General features: G+C 40.0%; 1 protein-coding gene across 4 annotated transcripts in view; it reads left to right on the forward strand.

Annotated features, from left to right (window-relative positions):
• Window positions 1–19,535, forward strand: part of epha3 (eph receptor A3) — a 97,535-nt gene that overhangs the window by 32,167 nt on the left and 45,833 nt on the right. For all 4 annotated transcript variants that reach the window (XM_079357759.1, XM_079357757.1, XM_079357758.1 and 1 more), the window contains exon 4: window positions 18,060–18,215. In XM_079357759.1, coding sequence (XP_079213885.1) covers window positions 18,060–18,215 — 156 coding nt within the window. The remainder of the gene's footprint in view (window positions 1–18,059; window positions 18,216–19,535) is intronic.

Here is a 19,535-nt window from a genome sequence, read left to right on the forward strand (position 1 = left end):
AATCAATAAGAGATGAAGTATTGTTCCGTTTTCTCACCATTGTTTTGTTGGGTTGCCTTAGTTAACTTGATATGCTTAAACATAAGAGCATAGCATGACCTCTTTGCTGTGAGTGGCAGTGCAGCATTTGGTCTTCATAACCTGCTTTCTTTCTTTTTGTATTTGACACCCAAAGAGTTTTAACCCCAAGACTCTTGTTAGCCAGTGAACTATAGCAACCTGTGGCTGCTGTCAATGAGGATATGTAACACACTCTATAGACTAGTCTATATGGGGTTGAAACATGCTCCTATTGGCTCCTTTGAGGCATGAAATGTGGAGCCATGAGGTTGAGTACAGGGTCCCCTTCAATGGGAGGCGGTCCACATTTTTTGTTTGTAAATGCAATGGATGGCTGGCTACCACATAGACCTTTTTATGCAGTACATCCCAGCTTTAGCTATTTGAATGTGTTTTAGTTTTGAAAATAATTTGACATATGGAAAGTAAGGAAAATGGTTCATAGAATAAATGTGTTTAAAGATCTCAGGCTAGTTTCTAAAGAATCTTTTTCAGCTTTCACACATTTGCATGCATGTAATAATGCAGCAGTCTTCATCCGTGTGCAATGAACAAACCTTTCACCAGGCTTCTTTTTAATGATAGACTGTTCTGGGTGGCTGCTATTGGGGAGAGTGGGGGTTATCACCCCGCTGCAGAGTGAAATACCATGTGTGCGCCCAGCGGGTGAACATTCCAACTGGCCCCATGATTTCCTCAGGTCATTTATGCAGTCGTCATCCCCACTGTAATGGCATTGTCCTGGGGCTTAGTCGCCCTGCCAGGCCCCCCACGCTTCAGCCTCTGGCCTCCCTGACAGCACCGCAGCTCGGCTCCCTGTCAACCACCAGGATCAGGGTGGTTGATGGGAGAGTGGGAAGGGAGAGGCTGGGCTGGGTGCTGTGACTAATGCTACACTCTGGTTTCTTTAAAATGACGATAAACAGGAAACAACAAATTGCAAATGTCTGTTTTTTTAAAGAAGCGTGAATACGTATTTGGCTTCATATTCAACGAAAACGCACTGAAAGGGAAAAGACACACAGCATTCATCCAAGAAATAGTTTACATTTTTAACTGTTGTGTCTCTTTAGAGTGTTGGCATGCTTTTCACACCTGCAGAGCTGAGAGCCCATTTTAACATCAACGTCTGGCACCGACTACATTTCTGTCTCAGCTTTTTTTTGTGGAATTTGGAGTAAAGAGGCATTGACCCAACAAAACAACACCTCCATCTGAATAAAGACAGTGTCTGTTGTCAGTTTGTTTTGTCGTATGGCAAAGATACATGGATGAGACAGTGCAGGCTGAACAGAAGAACACAGTAGCCACTGCATTATGCAGACTGTGCTGCATTGAGGAAGTGTATGTATAGAATGAAAGAGGAGGAGGAGGAGGGAGGCATCTGCCGCTACTTGTGAATTCAACAAAGAGTATGCAGCACACATCCTTTCTCAAAGCTTCTCCCTCTCTTTCCCCCCTCTTTTTCTCTGTATTATGTGTGTAAAAGGGGGCTGTTCATCATTATTCAAGGACAGAGCTGATTAAAGGTGATTAAGCCCTGCCCATCCATCACTCTCGCCTTTCAGCCTGTCACCGGCCCTGGTATTAAGAGGAACACCATTACATGTATGTGTGCGAGTGTCTGTGTGTGAGAAAGACTTTCTGTCCAGCTTTGTGTTTTGTCAACTTTTTCGCCATTAAACTAATTGCAAATAATTCCTCAAATAGACAGAAAAAATATACTTGGCTTCTTAATAATGCTCCTTAATACTAAAATAATACACAAAAGCATTCCAATTTTGGTTTGAATTTAAATGGACCGTTGCAGGCTATTCTTTGCTGGACTCTTTAGCAACCAAATGATGGATGTCTACTTTCTCTCTTGATGAATGGCGGCGGTGAGAGTCTTTCATGCTCTTGCCATTCCTCATAACATTAGCCTGCAGTATTGCTAACCTATGATGCTCAAGAGAGGGAGGAGACATTGTATTTACTGCTGATTTTGCAGTGTTGGTAATTTAGACACTACTTTTGTAAGAAAAATTATTGGTTAAAATGTCATGAATGAACCATTAAAAATACTTAAAGTTGAATTTCATTGGAGGGTGATATTTAAGTTCAGCTTTTTCTGCACGGTGTGACTCTTTCTAGTGAGGCGTAAGCTTCTGAAACAGCCCTTTGAGCACCATGAGACACTATAACTCTTCAGCTTTTTAAAGACGGGTCAAGGCTACTTCCATTGAAGGTTTTACAGAGTGTTGCGTTAAGTTTCACTAGCTGTGGTTGGCCGGGCAACAATGGATGTCAAAGTCCGGACAGTATTTGATTTCTACTAAAAGGCCCATATCAACTGTACAATGCTGCCCAAATAAGTTCTCCTTACGATCTGTGTTTCTGTGTATGCATATGTGGGTACATCCACCTTTTTTTTTGTGATCCAAGTTTGATAAAAATAGAAAAACACTGTGTGTGAGTTGAACAGTTCTCGAACTTTGTGCCTGTGTTGAGTCTATAATTTGCAGCACGTTTGTCTCTGACATTATCAGATTGTCAGACTTTGCAAACTGTTTTTGCACATAACAGCATCTCAGGGGAAACCTGTAAGCATTGCTTTGGGAGAGGATGACAACTTCAATCTGGTTTATTCAACTGTCGTGTCACACTGGGTTGAGCTGGGGCTCCAAAGACTCCCACTAAGGTTAGCTCTGCAGGGTTCCTCACTGGATACACACTTGTGCTGATGCCGCACATCTCAAGAGCTCAACCCCAACACCAGAAAACACCCACTACACTGCACCTCAAGCACACAAAGTCAGAGAAATAAAGTTTAGAAAGTCATGACAGAATCATTCCTGTGCAAGGGTAATAAAATACATTTGACACTCAAGGGAATTCAATGATTGTATTTTGACTTTTTGAGTGTGAATCCGATTAACCCATTTTACTATACTGTTACAGAAGTTCTGTGTTATTTTCTTTGTGCTATTGAAAGTCAGTATGCCAACAAAAGCACACTCTCATTTGGGAGCCGATGGTCACTTCAGGCTGCAAATTGTTGCAGCTTTATGAAAAGTAATTGAATTTTTTTTGCAAGTAGTTTCTATACGGTTTATTTATTATTGCTTTAATGTAAGTCATTTTTCTTAATCTTAAAGTCTCTACTGTGTTGTGTAAGTGCTCTCATGAATCTTTGCAGAACGTTGTAATGTGCAAGTGTTTGTGTACACGTAGTGTGTGAGTGTGTGTATGTGTGTGTTTCTAACATTAGTACAGGAAGTTTATTTAGAAAGGACCCCTGTGAATACTGTCCATGCTTGTGTCATCATCGATGACTTACTAACACACTCTATGCATGAAACATGTTGTGTACACATGTGCCTGTATGTGTACACAGTATGTTTGTTTGTTTGTTTGTGGCAGGTGTGCATCTCTCTGAACATAAACATGTAAGTTACAAAAAAAACAAATACTAAGTGATTCAGACAAAAACCTCTGCTACTGAAACTGTTTTTAAAATAGGATATCATTAACACTAACTGTTACTTGTTAATTATGCAGCGCATGGATTCGGCCTGATTTTTAATAAATTCATTTCTGCTGGTTAGGAAATCAGGAGACTGTACATCATTTGCTCCTGCTGTCTGCTCTGTCTCAAGGACTTTTCACAAAGCATTTTTAGCCCAAACATTCCCTAAAAAAGCTGTCCTGCTTCATGCAGTCTGCTCTTGTTTCGCGTCTGGATGTGGAGAAAGGCTGCCCCTTTACTCTGCAAAGAGTTGTTCTCTTATGCTGATGAAGCCACATTTTGTCCACATAAACATAATTAGCTAGGAAGAGACTATTTCAACTTTATTTTGAGGCCTCACTTAAAAACATGTGCTATGAGTTTCACCATTCGAAACTAATTTTCCTCCCTGATTGGAGCAAGCAAGAACAACTCAGAGAAACGTGGATGAAGTGTCGAGCCACTGATGGTACTGGGTTGATGAAACCCCTGGTTATGTGGATAATAGGAAGGTCTAAGTACATTTTACAAACTTCATTTTCAGATTATTATTCTATCAAGTGATTCAGAGGTGGAATTGTTTTCCACGTTACTGGAAAGTTTGTGACATCTGTTATACTGCTTCGCAAACTGCGTTTGGCCAGTAGCACTGATGTTTGTGAATTAGAGGCTTTTTGCAATGAGACAGCGTTTGAGAGGGGCCAACTGTTCTCCAAATTCCTGATTAATGGCATAACATGCAACAACACCGGTGCAGTTACTAGGCTGTGCAGTTATAGGTGCACTTAACCCTTTGTGTTTTGTCTTTTCCACTCGATTTGCACAGTTATAGCAGGTGTAAAAGCAGAACAATACTTTAGTCAATGTGAGTGAGTAATTGTGTATAGTTGAAAACCCTAAAACAGCTGAGGGTGTTGGGAGGTAGACCCAGAAGAACGTTGTAGATGGAGTAAGGCGAGAGCTTTGATGTGTTCTAGGTTCGTGCCAGGATGTCTAGCCTTGTCTGTATCTCACCTGCGCTGGTCTGTCACTTCCACACAGACACACACTGACAAATACACAAAACAATACACAAAAACACACACTTCCAAGGGCATAGCATGTACATTCTCCCCCACTCTCTGTCTCTTTGTCACACACACACATACACACACAAATCTCAAGATGCTGATTTATAGAGAAGTTTATCTCCCTCTCTGACCCAGTAACCGCTACCCTTGGTCTATCCCTCTCTCCCTTTCCCTCGCCCTCCCTTTTGCAGTAACACATGGCGGGGCACCCTGTGGTGAGGTGTGTCAGTTGAGGAGTGATTTAGCGCTGCTTTGCCCCAACCACTGCTGAGACACCTGCCCCAGGAATCCTGCAGCTCACTCACAAGCGCACATAAAAGCACACACACATATCATTCTATGGATACACACAGATGCACACATTTCTAAATGTGCGCAGATTGGACACAGATTTACATAGTAGTTTAGCACTCTCTCCCAATACACTGACTGTCCCACTTGCCAAAGGAGACACCATTATTTTGCACTCGTGCTCCCGCTGGCTCATGGACTAAGATGTTCTGTTATGAATTCCTGATTTTCTCTAGCTTCTAAGTCATTCCAGAGGGACCTGGAACTGGAATCTGTCCCAAAATGCAATGGGTTTAAGAGAGGGGAAATCCAGTGAGAGTTCATAATTATAACCCACAATAAGGCAAAAAGTTAACTTGTCTCTTGAATCCAAGCATACAAATAAAACTCGGAAAATACATAGCTTTTCAACATTTGTTGGTTTTGTGTCTAAAGTGCTTCTCTCTTCTGTTGTGATATGATTATATTTGATTCAAGAAGTATTTTATGTACATACAGAAGTTGAATGGCAACATTCTTTTAAGTTAATTTGGGTGAGAGTGTTATTTAAACTGTTTTTCAATGTTCAGTTTGGGTGTACTGGTTATTTAGGAATTTCTCTGCCTGACTTACACATCCACATCTGTGACTTCCAGAGTCTTGCTTTTTTTTTTTTTTTATACCAAAGAATATCTCAGGTTAGAAAAGTCACGACATACCAATGTGAACCAAGCAATGCCAATGAGATCAACAACACTGTTAGCGGAAGGTTGCAACATTGGCATGGAGTTGCAAATTTGACTATAATATTGTTACATGATCAAATTGCCTTTCATATTACTCCCTGCGGCATGCAGGGGAATCCTATTAGCCACCTCAGGTCTGGACTACACAAAGGAATTCTCAGACCTTAACTAATACATTCTGACCTTCCTGCTTCTGTCAGTGATTCATAGGGTGGTGTTCACTTCAAGGTTGAAACTAATGAGATACATGTGAAATATTTGGCTTGGTGTGATGGTATAGTTGTGACATTAAGCGAGCTATGATTTTTTTTTTAATTATTTTTTTTTAAAGTACCTTTAGCTTAACTTGCATTGTACTCTATCATTACACCTGTGGCCTTGGGATCACATCCACCTTCGAAATTCTATCACCTTTTGCTCCAACATGCCTGCATCTCTGACTGTTTTCAAATCGGAAAAGGTCAAAAGCTTTGGAATTGCATGGGATGAAAACACAGGCTGTACAAGGTGTATTTAAAAGTGAAAATACAGTTTTAGCTGCAGAAGGTGGAAACTAGAAAGGGAATAAATCTTTATGGATCATGTCCCTGTTTGTACAGTGTTTAATGATGTCTCCTATAGCAACAAATGCAAACCAGATGTTAAGATGTTTGAAACTGGAGATGACAGTTACTTACTGGCATGCTGATTGTAGCATACTGGCTACTTATTAAAGGCAGGGTTGGTAATTTTGGAAAAGTACCATTATTTTGAAAGTAGCATTCTCTACATGCTCCATCTTCACCCGCCCCCTCCCCTCTGTGCTCCCTTTAAAGTCCCGCCCATCACTCCCATGCAATGTCAGGACCTAAAGACAATTTCAACCAAAATCTTAAAAAGTGTATCTGGAGAAAATGACCTACCCTGCCTTTATGTGTATTAATAGTACCTTACCCTGTATGAACATAGTCGATGGCTAATAGGTCATTTACTAAGAGTCCCTCATACCCTCCTTATTGCTGCTTATTGATAGATAGAAAGTTGTTTAACATGTATTAAGATCATAGTATGCATTGCTTGGTACAGCCCTTATACTGCACGGTATAAGTAAAGCATATTAAGATCATCATGCATGTTCACATATCTTATTGGGCTAATCACTGAACCCCAATTGTATCCCTTTGACTGTAACATTGTGCTTATGAGTGTATACCAATGGGATTAGTTAATTAATGATGGGCACTTTACAGAGTACCCTCCACCCTAAGTGTTTGAATGGGTGAATGTAACTTGTAGTGTAAAAGTGCAATGTAACTACAGTACATTTGATAATGCTTGGTAAATCAATTTGAACTGCACAATTCTATTACACTTTAGTTTTCAGCTCATGCTTGTGTCTTTTCTGTAGTCTGGGTGGTTCAGTTCCCAGTGAGAGTAACACGGTGGGCAATGTGAGCCACAATGTCATGTTGTCTGAAGTGAGAGGAGCCTTGGGGCTCTTTACCATATGGCAGCAGCAGCATACTGAGACTTGTGAGTTGGTGTCTGTCAGCATATGCATAAACGTGTGTGTGTGTTTGTGTGTGTGTGTCCTTCAATTGTCCTCAGGTGGTCCAGGAGTGAAAGTGGTCTTTCCCTAAGGGGGGCTTTACAACTCTTCACTCAGACCTTAGCAGGCAAAGGAGCACCTTCCTGGCTGGATCTCAATGTCAGAAACCATACGGTCTCGTCATCTGAATTACAATAGACATGAGAGACTGCAATGACATATAATTCTCTATTCACAGAGCATGGACACTAAAGAGTCGTGTACACTGTTAAAAGTTAATTTAGCTTACAAGTAAGTAAGCCTGTCACCGACAGAGTATTTACATAGTCAAACCTCATTTGTCAGATTCTGCCCATCGTCGACTGACAGCCCAGTTTCATGTTGTTTTTTTGCTCTCATTGATCAATATATATCAGTTTTTTCCATAAAAGGACTTTATCTATTATTTGTCTAACTCATAAAGTCTGCGTTAAAGGGACCTTATAACAATATTACACATGAACTCGCCACTTGAATACTGTACTCTCTTGATCATAATTTTCCACCAACAGGGTCCCCACAATTCCCATCAATCCAGTAGAAGATTTAATTGAAACACATTACATCCATAGCAATCCACAGAGGTGTAAAATAAAACTCTGCTGACCTTTTGATGACACTTCATAACAGCTTATATAACAGCCAAAGAGAGCCTTTGTTGAAAGGACGTGCCACCCAATGTCGTGACGGTCAATTGCACTGTGCCCATGACTGACATTTCTTGTAGCCAATGACATTATGAAAACATAGTCTGGTTTTATCAATGCCCTGAGGTGATTTCTTCATGCACACACTAAGTGTTTTTTTATAATTGCATTAAAAGTAGTAATACAATGATAGTTATACCAAGATAGACTATGAGCAATTAATTATTTGTAGAAAACAAAAAACATCAATTCCAGATAAGGATTTCCATTGGAATTAAATCAAAAATAACATTTCTTATTCTCATTATAAAACGGTGTCCTTAAACATTTTAAACCACATGGATGCTGCCCTGCATTAATGCGATTATAAAAAGTGCTTCACATCAATTTCTTCTCAGCAATTGTAAGCCTTGCCGACTGAGCACATTGAGTGAAGTGGGTCAACATCATTGTGTGTGTGAATGTGTGTGTCCAGCAGCGTTGTAGATGGCCTATTTTCTCTTTAAGTAGAGAGAGTGCTCACTCTGGCACTGGTCAATAAAACTGCTCTGGTGTTGCTTGTCACTATAAACAGTGGCCCCAAAAAAAGGACCTAGCCCACACACACACACAGACCCACACATAAAGTTACATATTTACTCAGTGTTTATAGCTGCACGTGGAATTTCAACTTCATGTTTCACCCTCTTTATTTTACACTCCATCAATTTCCACCAGTTGTTCTATTCGTCCATCTGTACACCTGCTGATACACATTATCCAGACTGCTCTCAGTGGTCGAAGAATACAACACTGCATTTCGAGTTTATTTGACTTACCTCTGCAAGTTGATCTGATGACTGTTATCATATAACAGTAAAGTTAGTCTTTATATTTAATCTAAATAACCGTTACTTTAGAGTCATACAGCTACAGAAATAATAAGGTACTTGAGTGGCTAAAGAAGAACATGTTACAATATAACATCCATTTTCCTATTGTCATTGCTAAAAGGAATAATCTACTCTAATCTTTGTGTTATACTGTATGTTACTATCCCACGTCTCCCTAACAGCTCTGACCTCCAACAAATCACAATGGGAAAAGGACATTTGCTCACCTCTGCTTGTGGTGAGATGAAACCGTGAAGCATTTAATAAATAAAAAAATTTAATACTTTCTTTTAATAACTGATAATGAATAACAGCCTTGAACAGTGTGAGTTAGGAAAGTGTCCATAAGGAAGTTTATTTACACTTCATAAATACAAAACAAAAAAACATTGAAAACTATTCTGAACTACGCTGGCATGATTGTAATTAGATTGGCCCACTTGTGAACTTGGTCTTGTTCTGGTTTGGGTTGGGGACATTTTACAGATTACAGAAATGTCATATTCCTCAGTGCTCTATGGGCTACACAACATCAGCATTAACTCTTTTTTTGTCTTCGAAGAAGAAAATAATAATGAACTGTAAAATTTGCAGACAGGAATGTTGCGACAAACACAACTGGTTTATGGACATCTTTGACAATTGCTGTCAATGACTATACGGCCTGAATTGTCAATGGTGGACTAGATGTCTCATTGACTACCAATAGAGCAAAGTTGTACAGTAGAATCACAACCTGGTGACAGTATGCAAAGTATGGAGGCAAGTCTAATCATCTAAGACAGTAATAAGAATGATGATCTGTAACATCTCCCTGTCTTTCCAACCTGCCTCTCTTGTGGCCACTTAGTGCCTTTGGCCCACCATGGACAAAAAGGGTTTTATTTTCTGTTCTTGTCTTTTTGTGTTGTTGTTGTTGTGGTTGTTGTCTTGTACATAGTTGCTGTCATTATCTGTTGTGACTTTGTAATAAACAACATTTCATTCATTTCAAATGAGATTTGAGTAAAGGTACTTGTTCAAATGTCTTGCCCTCTTCCACATCAATTGTCCCATTCCAGCATGGAAATGGGGACATTGTTGCCAACAGCTACCATTGTGACACATCGGATTACTGCACAATGGCCTGTCCAGTTCTAAATCACCAGCTGAATAAGTGTGTTTGGTGTACACCACTGGTTATCGGTTGTATTCAAAGCAGCACAATAGTCCTGTAAAGGATGAGTGGAGGCAAATGGTTTTAAGGCCTGGTTGGTTGTGCAGTGTATGTTTCCAGGGAGTGTAGCAGGAATGCACATGTGTGTATCTGTGTTTGGACAAGTGAGGGGGCAATGAGAGGTCAGTGTCATCTTCACAACAAAACGCATACATGGACACACATCTCGGCGTGTTAGTTCCCAGGACATGCTAACAGTTGTAATCCTATCGTGTGTTGCATTGACACCAATGGGTTTATTGTTGAGGTGTGTGCATAGTCTGGGAATTTGTTCATGTGTTGTTATGTTCTGGCTGTGGTTTACAACTCTCTCCATCCGTGTCCCCTACCCACAACCTTCTTCATCCTCTCTTTGTCCTTTGTCTCAGCTCCTATCTCCCCATGTTTATGTGTGCACTAACGTCCTGTCTCCCCACATCCATCGCAAGGCTGTGTAAGTGTGTGTGTGTGTGTGTGTGTGTGTGTGTGTGTGTTTGTAGGTGTGTGTGTCTGTTTGCTGAGTGTTTGTGCTGCTGCGCTGGTTGTCCTGGATTTTCTGACTGACCTGGCTAACCTCTGGAGTGTGGAGAGAGTTGGGAACAGTTATTGCATCCTTGATGGATACAGCAGGGAGTTGATCCATGCCTCTGCGTGTGTGGGGTTTGTACAGTGCTTGCCCTGTTTTGCCCCAGTTTATTGTCCTTCATACAACGGCAATCTTTGACACACACACTCCAACACACACACACACATATTGAGAACAAACATGCTCCATTTATTAAGTTCGGAGAAACGAAGCCAAGTGTCAAAATTGTAGCACTTTGAGATTTGCTTGAACTGTAAAGTGCATTATAAATAAAATGTGTTATTGTTAATATTTTTACATTATGCAATAGTATTATCATAGTATTATTTTTAAGCGACTTGCATTAATGTGATGATGATAATTTCTGTATATGAATTTTAAAATGCTTTTTTTTTTTCTTTTTAGCGAACACAAATATCTATAGAAACATAACAGAAAGCTTGCAGTAGATTGCACATGCTTGAAAACAATTTTTGATAATTTGAGCAGTTATTTAATAGGACAATGGATAGAATAGGGAATCAGGAGAGAGAGTAGGGAATGGCATGCAGGAAAGGAGCTGCAGGTCGTACTAGAACTTTGGCCACCCACTCAGAGAGATACTGCCTCCTTACATGAGGCACGGCATAACTGCTCGGCAATCTGCGCTCCTATACAGTAAAAGTTAACCTGAAATGTTCTCTTTTTTAAAACGTTCTTTTAAATTTCCAATTAACCTAAAAAAAACTTGATATTTGAGCTTTACAATCTCGCTTTATACAGAACCGATGTGTTGATTCTGCTCACTTTCCTCTCAACTGCTTTCCATCAACATAAAAGTGAGGCAGAGGAAACAAAGACAGGGGATCAATCTCCGGTCCTTGTAATCATCAAAGTTGCACTGCTGTAGGAAGGCCAACATTTGCTACTTTCAAAATCTCATTTGGAACAGGGAGCGGGCTCTGGCCACAATTGCTTGTTTGATGATTTGATTACATTAATACGTTCACTCTTTACCTCTTTGTGTTAATGGGAGCTGTAATTGTGGGAAAGGGCGCACAATCTCACAGTTTGTTAAAGTCATAAAACCTTGAAACACATACACAAAACACACACTCTTTGTTCCTTTTATGATGATAATGTGCTTGTGTGGATTTCAAACATGTGTTTCCTTTGTACTTTCCTTTCTACAATAGTGTAAAACAGACAATGTAGACTGTCCTCCGTCCTCACCTTGCACTCCCTCCCCCTGGTCCTCCTCACATCCTCCTCTACCTCCCCTCATCTTCCTCTGCTTCCTCTGTTCCTCCCCTTATCCTGCTCATCGTCTGCATTATTATGCAAATTGGTGTTGGATCAGATCACTTGATTAAGCTTTGCCAATTTTCGCACACACATGCAATTGAAGGGAACACACATGCACAAGCACACACACACACACACGCACACACACACACACACACACACACACACGCAGATGCAATACACACAAAATAACTTGTTCACACTGACAAAAAATGCTGGTGCTTGTGTGGAATGATGATTAGCATTTAGGACACACACACACACACACACACACACACACACACACACACACACACACACACACACACACACACACACACACACACTCAGAAACACAGAACATCTAGGCTGGAGAAGAGCCTCTTTGAGTGTGCTTAGATAAACAGACTTGAATGGCGAGGTCTCTTCAGGCCATTAGCCTGCAGTTAGCATCACAAACTCCAATCTGGCCCTCCAATACTCAGCTGATGGAGCCAAGTGCTTCATTTCTATGGCTGTTGAAAATGCAGCCCATGAGGTCATCCTGACAGAATGACAGAAGTGCACACTGGGGTCAGAAATAGATCAAGTGGCACATTTTTGGTGCTCTGTGAAAGTGGGAATGGTTCCCAGTTTTACTCTGACAGAGCTGGTTTAATGCAGCGCTTTATGGAAAATATTATTAGCTGTACTGTTGTTATAATGCAGTCATTTCATTGAATATGTTTGGTTCTCTTGGACGGATATTGAAATTATTTAGCATTCACAATTGTGTTTGCATGACCAGGCAAGAATTCAAAAAAGGGTATTTTATTTTTAAATATGTCAATGTTGGACTCTTTATTAAGCAGTGCAAGATGTCTCTATGATAACATTCTTTTTTCCATTTATAATCTGCCTCAGATTATTTCACCTAAAAGTATTGAAATTCAGCCGTGACTGAACATTGTGTTAACATTCTGAACTCCTACAAAGGAACCACTAAATACTGCTGATATGGCTGCTAAATCCCACCTGGTCCTTTAGCTAGAGTATGCTGTGCCAGCACAGGACTGAAATGACCACAGTATAAACTCATCAGCAATTATGACCAGTGCGACTTTGTTATATTCTGATTAGCTTTGGCAGCTGTCCTCGCCGTCGCTGGTAGTTAATGTGTCTTACTGCTGATGAATACTGGCTGTGGAACCTCGCAGATGTACAAAATAATTTCCCTGCTGGCAAGCAAACCCACATATGTCTGCCATACTGATGAATGGAAATACTCATCTTTGTTACAAATGTGATTATCATGGTAAATGACAAATTATTTGAGCATAAGAGACATTGAATGTGTAGCAATTGGCCCTAAGGAACAGCTCAATTATGACAATTGCTGCAATTTATGTCTGAAAATGACAAATTATGTTTGTTGGATTACAGACATATTAGGTTTAACAAATTGGTTGTAGTGCATTGTAAATGTTTTCTGTGTCACTTTTGGACTTTTTTTCACATTACATCACATTATTTTTTTCATTCAAGATTGTGCTTGTTTTTATATCTTATTGTGAATTCACCCTAGGTTTGATACATGCAACTATTTTCATATGCAGTTACCAGTGTCCAGTTTTGTGCCATTGTTAGATGTCTTCAGAATTTGAAACAAAAAACAAACCCAACACTGCTCAGTAGGTAAATTCTCTCTCTTTCTAAATTCTCCAGGGAGCTCTCAATCCAAACAGCAAAAGATGATGTTGAGGCTGGTGGCGAATCATGGGTGTGATTCATTCTGCTACTTCATCCCCCCCTAGAAATTGAACTTTAAGTTGACCATGAAAGGGTGTAACTGAATAATAATAGTAACAGTACGGCAGTTTTCAGTCACACCTCCCGCTTACTTATACAGCAGTCTTTGCCGTAACATCCGTTGTTTCCACAGCAACGATGAACATGTAATGCCTTTTATTGTGGCTCTGTCATGGCAGTCACCATGAAAGACACGAGTCGTAACATCTTTAAAAACTAAATATTTCTCTGGCTTTGATAACTTTTGAATATATTAGAGGTAATGTAATTACTCGCGGAAAATTTTCCAAAAAATTTCAAAATCTTATTACACCCTTACACGAATACTTAACAGCCAAAGTTTCTGATATTCAGGTAAGTTGTAAATGATCATAAAGACATTGTTAAAAAGTGATTGGTCCAATAAGCACCATGTTAGACCATGATGCACTGCTTTTAAGCAATGATATAATTACAAGGCAGTGGAAATTTCCCACCATAATGCATAATTGTTTCATGAAAGACTTTTTTCAGATCTCTGTAACTTGTTACTGGTTGGCCCAAAAGGGGATTTCATGGCAGGGGGCAACATGTTTACTGTTGCCATGTTTCCAGTAACATTACAAGTGGCTCCGGATAAGACCGCCAGCCAAATGCCTAAGCTGTCAAAGTAAATAACTTTTCTATTTCAAAGAGAGCTTTTCCAATTAAGGAAAGAAGGATGGAGTGAAAGAAAGAGAAGGGAAAGCCACAGAAAAGAAGTGGAAGAGGCTGGGCAGGATGAGGAGGAGGTGGAGACGGAGGAAAATGGAATGGGTGGAGAGAGGGAGTGAAAGTCAATGTGATGTTGTCGGATTGAAAAGGAAAAGAGGCGATGTGGTATGGAAACAGGAAATCAGTTGTTGGGTCTGTGTTTTTGCTCTGACTGTGGTAGAAGCTACACTGAGCCTTGAAGTTTTTGAGAAAGAAGGAGAGCAAGAGATGGGGAGCACAATCAAAGCGTTTGTTTAGGCTGACAAGAAGAGCTCAAGCACAGCTGTTTTTTTCATACCTTCCGGATGTGACATACACATTAATTTACAACAAACCAAAGAGGTCAAGAGGTCATCAATCTATTGCTTGGAATAATCAGTGATGTTTTAGTGTGTGATGGTAGCAGCTTTTAATTTAATTATATGGAACTGAATGGAACATTCTCTCATTTGTTCCCAGCGATGTTTTGTTAGCCTGGGTGCCACCACATGTTCGGTTTTACACTAAAATCCTCAACTTTCTTGGCTTTAGAAACTCTAATTTGGACAATGGATTCTGGTTGTTTTCTTTTGAAGTGATCCCACGAAAAACCTCCAAGGTCAGGTCTGGTTTTCCACCAGCATATTAAAGAGAGATTGCATGTGCACCAGCACCATGTCGCAGTCATGTTCATTATTGATGAGGGTGTCCTATGACCTGGAGTATTGATCGAGCACATTGAAGCCCCAGTTATTTTACAGCCACAAGATCATGTGACTGCTGCAACTGTATATGCATGCGTGACAGTGTTTGTGTGTATTACAACAGAGTACTTACATGAGACAGAGATTCTGTTCTACTGCCGTTATTGATTTGGAAATAAGTAAAAGATGATTTTAGGGGTCAATGTCAATCCGCTTCTTTCTCCGCACATATTTTCTTTTCTTTTTATTTGTTAAAGTAGTAATGCTCTGAGTCCATGGTTTTGTCACACATACAGTGTCTACACACACATCTTTTAATTAATCTTACATACTGTCATCTGAAGAGGTGCTGTGTTTCCTCTCCTGGGGCTGACACACACACACACACACACACACACACACACACACACACAAACACACACAAATACCCCCACCACACACATGATATCATACTATCCTCTTATGTCTGCACACACTGCTGCTGAATGTCAGTGAAACACACCTTGGTTCTCCTTTAGATAAGTAGTTAACCTCCTGCGAGCTGAGTCTGATTTTACCATCAGCCTCTGTCAGAGCTGCTTCTTATCCTGGCACACTCACAGGGAAGAAACGGGACCTTTATTATCCTTTTCCAGCTGTTATAAAAATATTTTTAGGACTGCGGTCAAGAAAATACAACATATCACTATACTATCATATGAAAACCTCATACTGTGAGTGCAGCTTTAGTTATTAACTTTAACATTGACTGTTTATGAGATCCACTGTGTGCCTAATAAATTTAAAAGCACTCAAAAACCCTTATGTTTTTAACTTTCAAGTGGAAATGAGCCTGTTTGTGTTGTCACTTTTTTTTTCCAAGTCTAGAAACATGAAATGTTACTCCAGACGGCCACATGGTAAATCTTACATTACCAAAGTAATTTACAACATGTCCACCCTTGTATGCACTGTGTGCATGATAGTGTTCATACAGCTGATACAGACTTCAGTTTTTAAGTAACATCTGTAGCCCTTTTAACTGTTTTTGATGCTAACATTTTTTACATTTGTATCTCATTTAAGTGTGCACTGTGATGTTTTCTTTTGGTGATGATTCCTGCTTTGCTGCTGTAGCACTTTCTCCATTTTTGAGTTGAAAACAGTAATAAAAAAAAACATTTCTCTGCAATAGCAGAGAAATGTTGGACACATTCTCAGGCCTTCAGAAATGATCTAAAGGTCAGCAATACACCATTCACTCCTGTGTGAGTTGTAGTTGTGAAAAACAACTGTGACCAAGCATTTTAGGGAAAGCACTCAGCTTTTACAAAAAAGTTAATTATAAAATGTAGAGCCATTTTTAAAGCAGATTTAGACTATTTAGAAGGATCCACTGGGCTTGGGAATGAGCATACACAGTCTGATTTAAAAAAAGATGAAAGACAACAAACCATTGAAAACACGTACCTTTTGATTGGCTTAAAAACAGCTTTTAAATCAATGCCAGGAGTCAGTAAGCAGTAGCTAAATGGAAACAGTTGCAGTGGTTTACTTTCTAATAAATATAATGAGGGCTTTTTACTTAGGCGTTTTCCAGAGATGAGCTGTTTTGCCAAAGATTGCCTATAAAGAAGGGGGTCAGATTAAGAATCAGCCACTGTTACAAGATGAATTCCTATTTTATCAGGACTTCTGTTTTCTGTTCCATTTCTGCTGACCCAGCGGTTATCTTGTTGCTTCTGCTACCTGATTGGCTCTAGGCAATGGCTGTCAGGTCCAATTTCCTGACGTGTCCTCCAATCAGGGTGGTCTGTTTTGTGTGTGTCAGCAAGCGTCGTGGTTGTCATTCCATCAGTAGGATCATACAGGGCTGTTTAAACCCACTTCACATACTATCACTCTCACGCACACACTTGCACACCATCATACTGTCTCTCTCACACACACACACACACACACACACACTCACACAGACACACTTGCACACCATCATACTGTCTCTCACACACACACGCACACATACACATACAGACAAACTGGCACAACATCATACTTACACACACGCAAACTCGGTAGAGGAGTATTTAGTGCAGCACAGGGACCTTGGGGTGCCAGTGTCAGTGATGGATATGGCAGTAGTATCAGCAGTGTTGGCTTTTGCAGAGGTGTGTTGTCCACCACTGGGATCTGTCAGACCTGTTCTGCTGAGCCCACACATTCTGCTGGCTTGCTTTTCACCATTTACAAAAAAAAAATAAAAAATCTGCTCTGTGTGTGTGGAGAGAAAGAGGAATCAAAATGTCTGCAACTGTTTTGTATTACTGTAAAACGTCCATGTTTGTGTTGTGAATAAAAACAAGGTCCAGATCAATCAGTCTTGTCCACCTCTGATCTGATTTGATTCAGTTTTCAAAGATTTGCCGAAATGTTTGTTTTTTTTTCTCTTCATACACAATAACATTCACTTTTCGAGTATACTGAAAATGAGCCATGTTCTATTTGCTTCTTCAATCCTGTGATGTGTTGTGAAGCTCTGCATTGAAGCGGAGAGAAGAAAAGTAGAGCTATAAGAGAGGAACTAACTAAATACAAGACAATGAGGCAGAAGGGAAAGTCTTTTACCCGCCTTGATCTTCCTTCCCACACAGACACACTAACACATAAGATATACTGTACACAGGTGGAGTGTCACCCTACTTATACAGATTGCAACAGATTTATAGTGTGTAGGAGTTAAAAGAGCTGCTGAGTGCAGATTTAATACCAACGATATTTAAAGAGAGCAGCCCTTTTATCTGAAGGGACAATTTGCATTATTCATGTTGTGCCCTCTGCGAGAAGAAGAGGGAGTGAAATAGATACAAAGACGTTTCAGAGAATTATTGTTTTTTCTTATAAGCAGCCAATAGATTTCTGTACCATTAACATGAAATTTAGATTCTGCCTTGTTCTTGTGGTTTGTCTGCATGCATGCAGGGTGCATTAAATAAAGTCCTTTCTTGCTCGTTTTTGTTTTAAGCTTTCTCACAAAAACACATCTATATAAGGTAGCTATAGATGTGCTGGCTCAGCCCGATGCTCATGTTTCTGTCTCTGTTCTTTTGTCTCCAGTGTGCAGGGCGGGCTTCTACAAATCTACGCTTGGAAATATGGAGTGTTCAAAGTGTCCGCCCCACAGTCTCTCCCACCACGAGGGCTCGCTGCACTGTGGCTGTGAGAAGAATTACTTCCGTGCTGAGGGAGACCCGGCCTCTATGGCCTGCACCCGTAAGTATGCTTTTACACAACGTTTGCGTCTGTTTGATTTATACGTGTGGGGTCACTGGATTATTGGAGTGACGCAGGTTTCTCCCTGACCACAGCTACTCGTGTTATTTTTTTATCAGAAATCTGACAAGAGATCCCCTTCAGTGTGGTGTGGGAGGATTTTTTCTCATTAGCCTATAAAACATGGAACGAGATCTGCCTTGGAGAGATGTTTAAAGCCATTAGTTTGGCTGTCACTGGGTTTTAGTGTCCTATTATGTTCTAAATGCTTTCAGATGCTGTTCACTCCGAATCATTTTTCCAGAACAGTAAATTTGTCAATGTAACATATCTTCAATCAATCTGAATAGATTTAATTCACAACCAATGTTATCCCAAGACACCTCACAAAAAAGCAGGTGAAAGACCTTACTCTTTTTTATATTGTATTACAAAAGAGCAGTTAAAAGTGCCGGGCTTGGAAAGTGGGAAAGAGGAAGTTGTAGGAAGAAGGTTAAGGGCAAATAGAGGTGTGTGTGTGTGTGTGTGTGTGTGTGTGTGTGTGTGTGTGTGTTTATAACAATAGCGTTATTGTTTTAAATTGACTTTCAAAAAAACCCCAAGCAATTTCATTTAAAGTGGCAATCAACTAAAAAACACAAAAAACAAAACACAATTTCCTCCTAAAATTCAACAATAACATCTCAAAGAAGTCTTTGCTGGATCTCATGTTAAGATTTACAATGTTTATGGAGCGTGATTTCATTCATTATTAGATTTTTCCTTATAAAACATTTGAAGATTGTTTGAAGTGCAGTTTTCCAATTTACTGGGTGGGAAAAAAAGCTTAATAGACAAACAACAATGACATTCCTTGTTTTTTATGTAAAGGTCACCAAAACCACAACCACTTTATCAGCCTTTTCCTGCTCTCTGCATGGTTCTCCTTTGTCTTCCTCTGATGCAGATGGATTGCAGATGCAGATGCACCCTGCAAACCTTCCAAACTGCATTCCCCATCAAACTATAAATCTCTGCATTCCCTTATGTCAGGTTATAGATACATCCGTTTCTAAACGTGCGAGAGAGGAGGGGGGGGAAAAAAGAGCCTTTCATTGTGCGGTGAAAAGAAGAAAACACAGTCTGACGCCCACAGCCATTGACAGAATCCTAATTAGAAAGACAGTCACGGCAGGTCCCTGTTGTCATTATCTCAACGCCATCTTGTCAACTAGGCACATTTCACCACATTGGGACAGATTGAGGGACGAATGGGCTGCAGATGAAGAGACACATTGTTAGAAGATAATCATCATGATTATCTCAGAAGGGATTTTACTG

The sequence above is a fragment of the Symphodus melops genome (genome assembly GCF_947650265.1).
Source record: "Symphodus melops genome assembly, chromosome: 12".
NCBI lineage: Eukaryota > Metazoa > Chordata > Actinopteri > Labriformes > Labridae > Symphodus > Symphodus melops.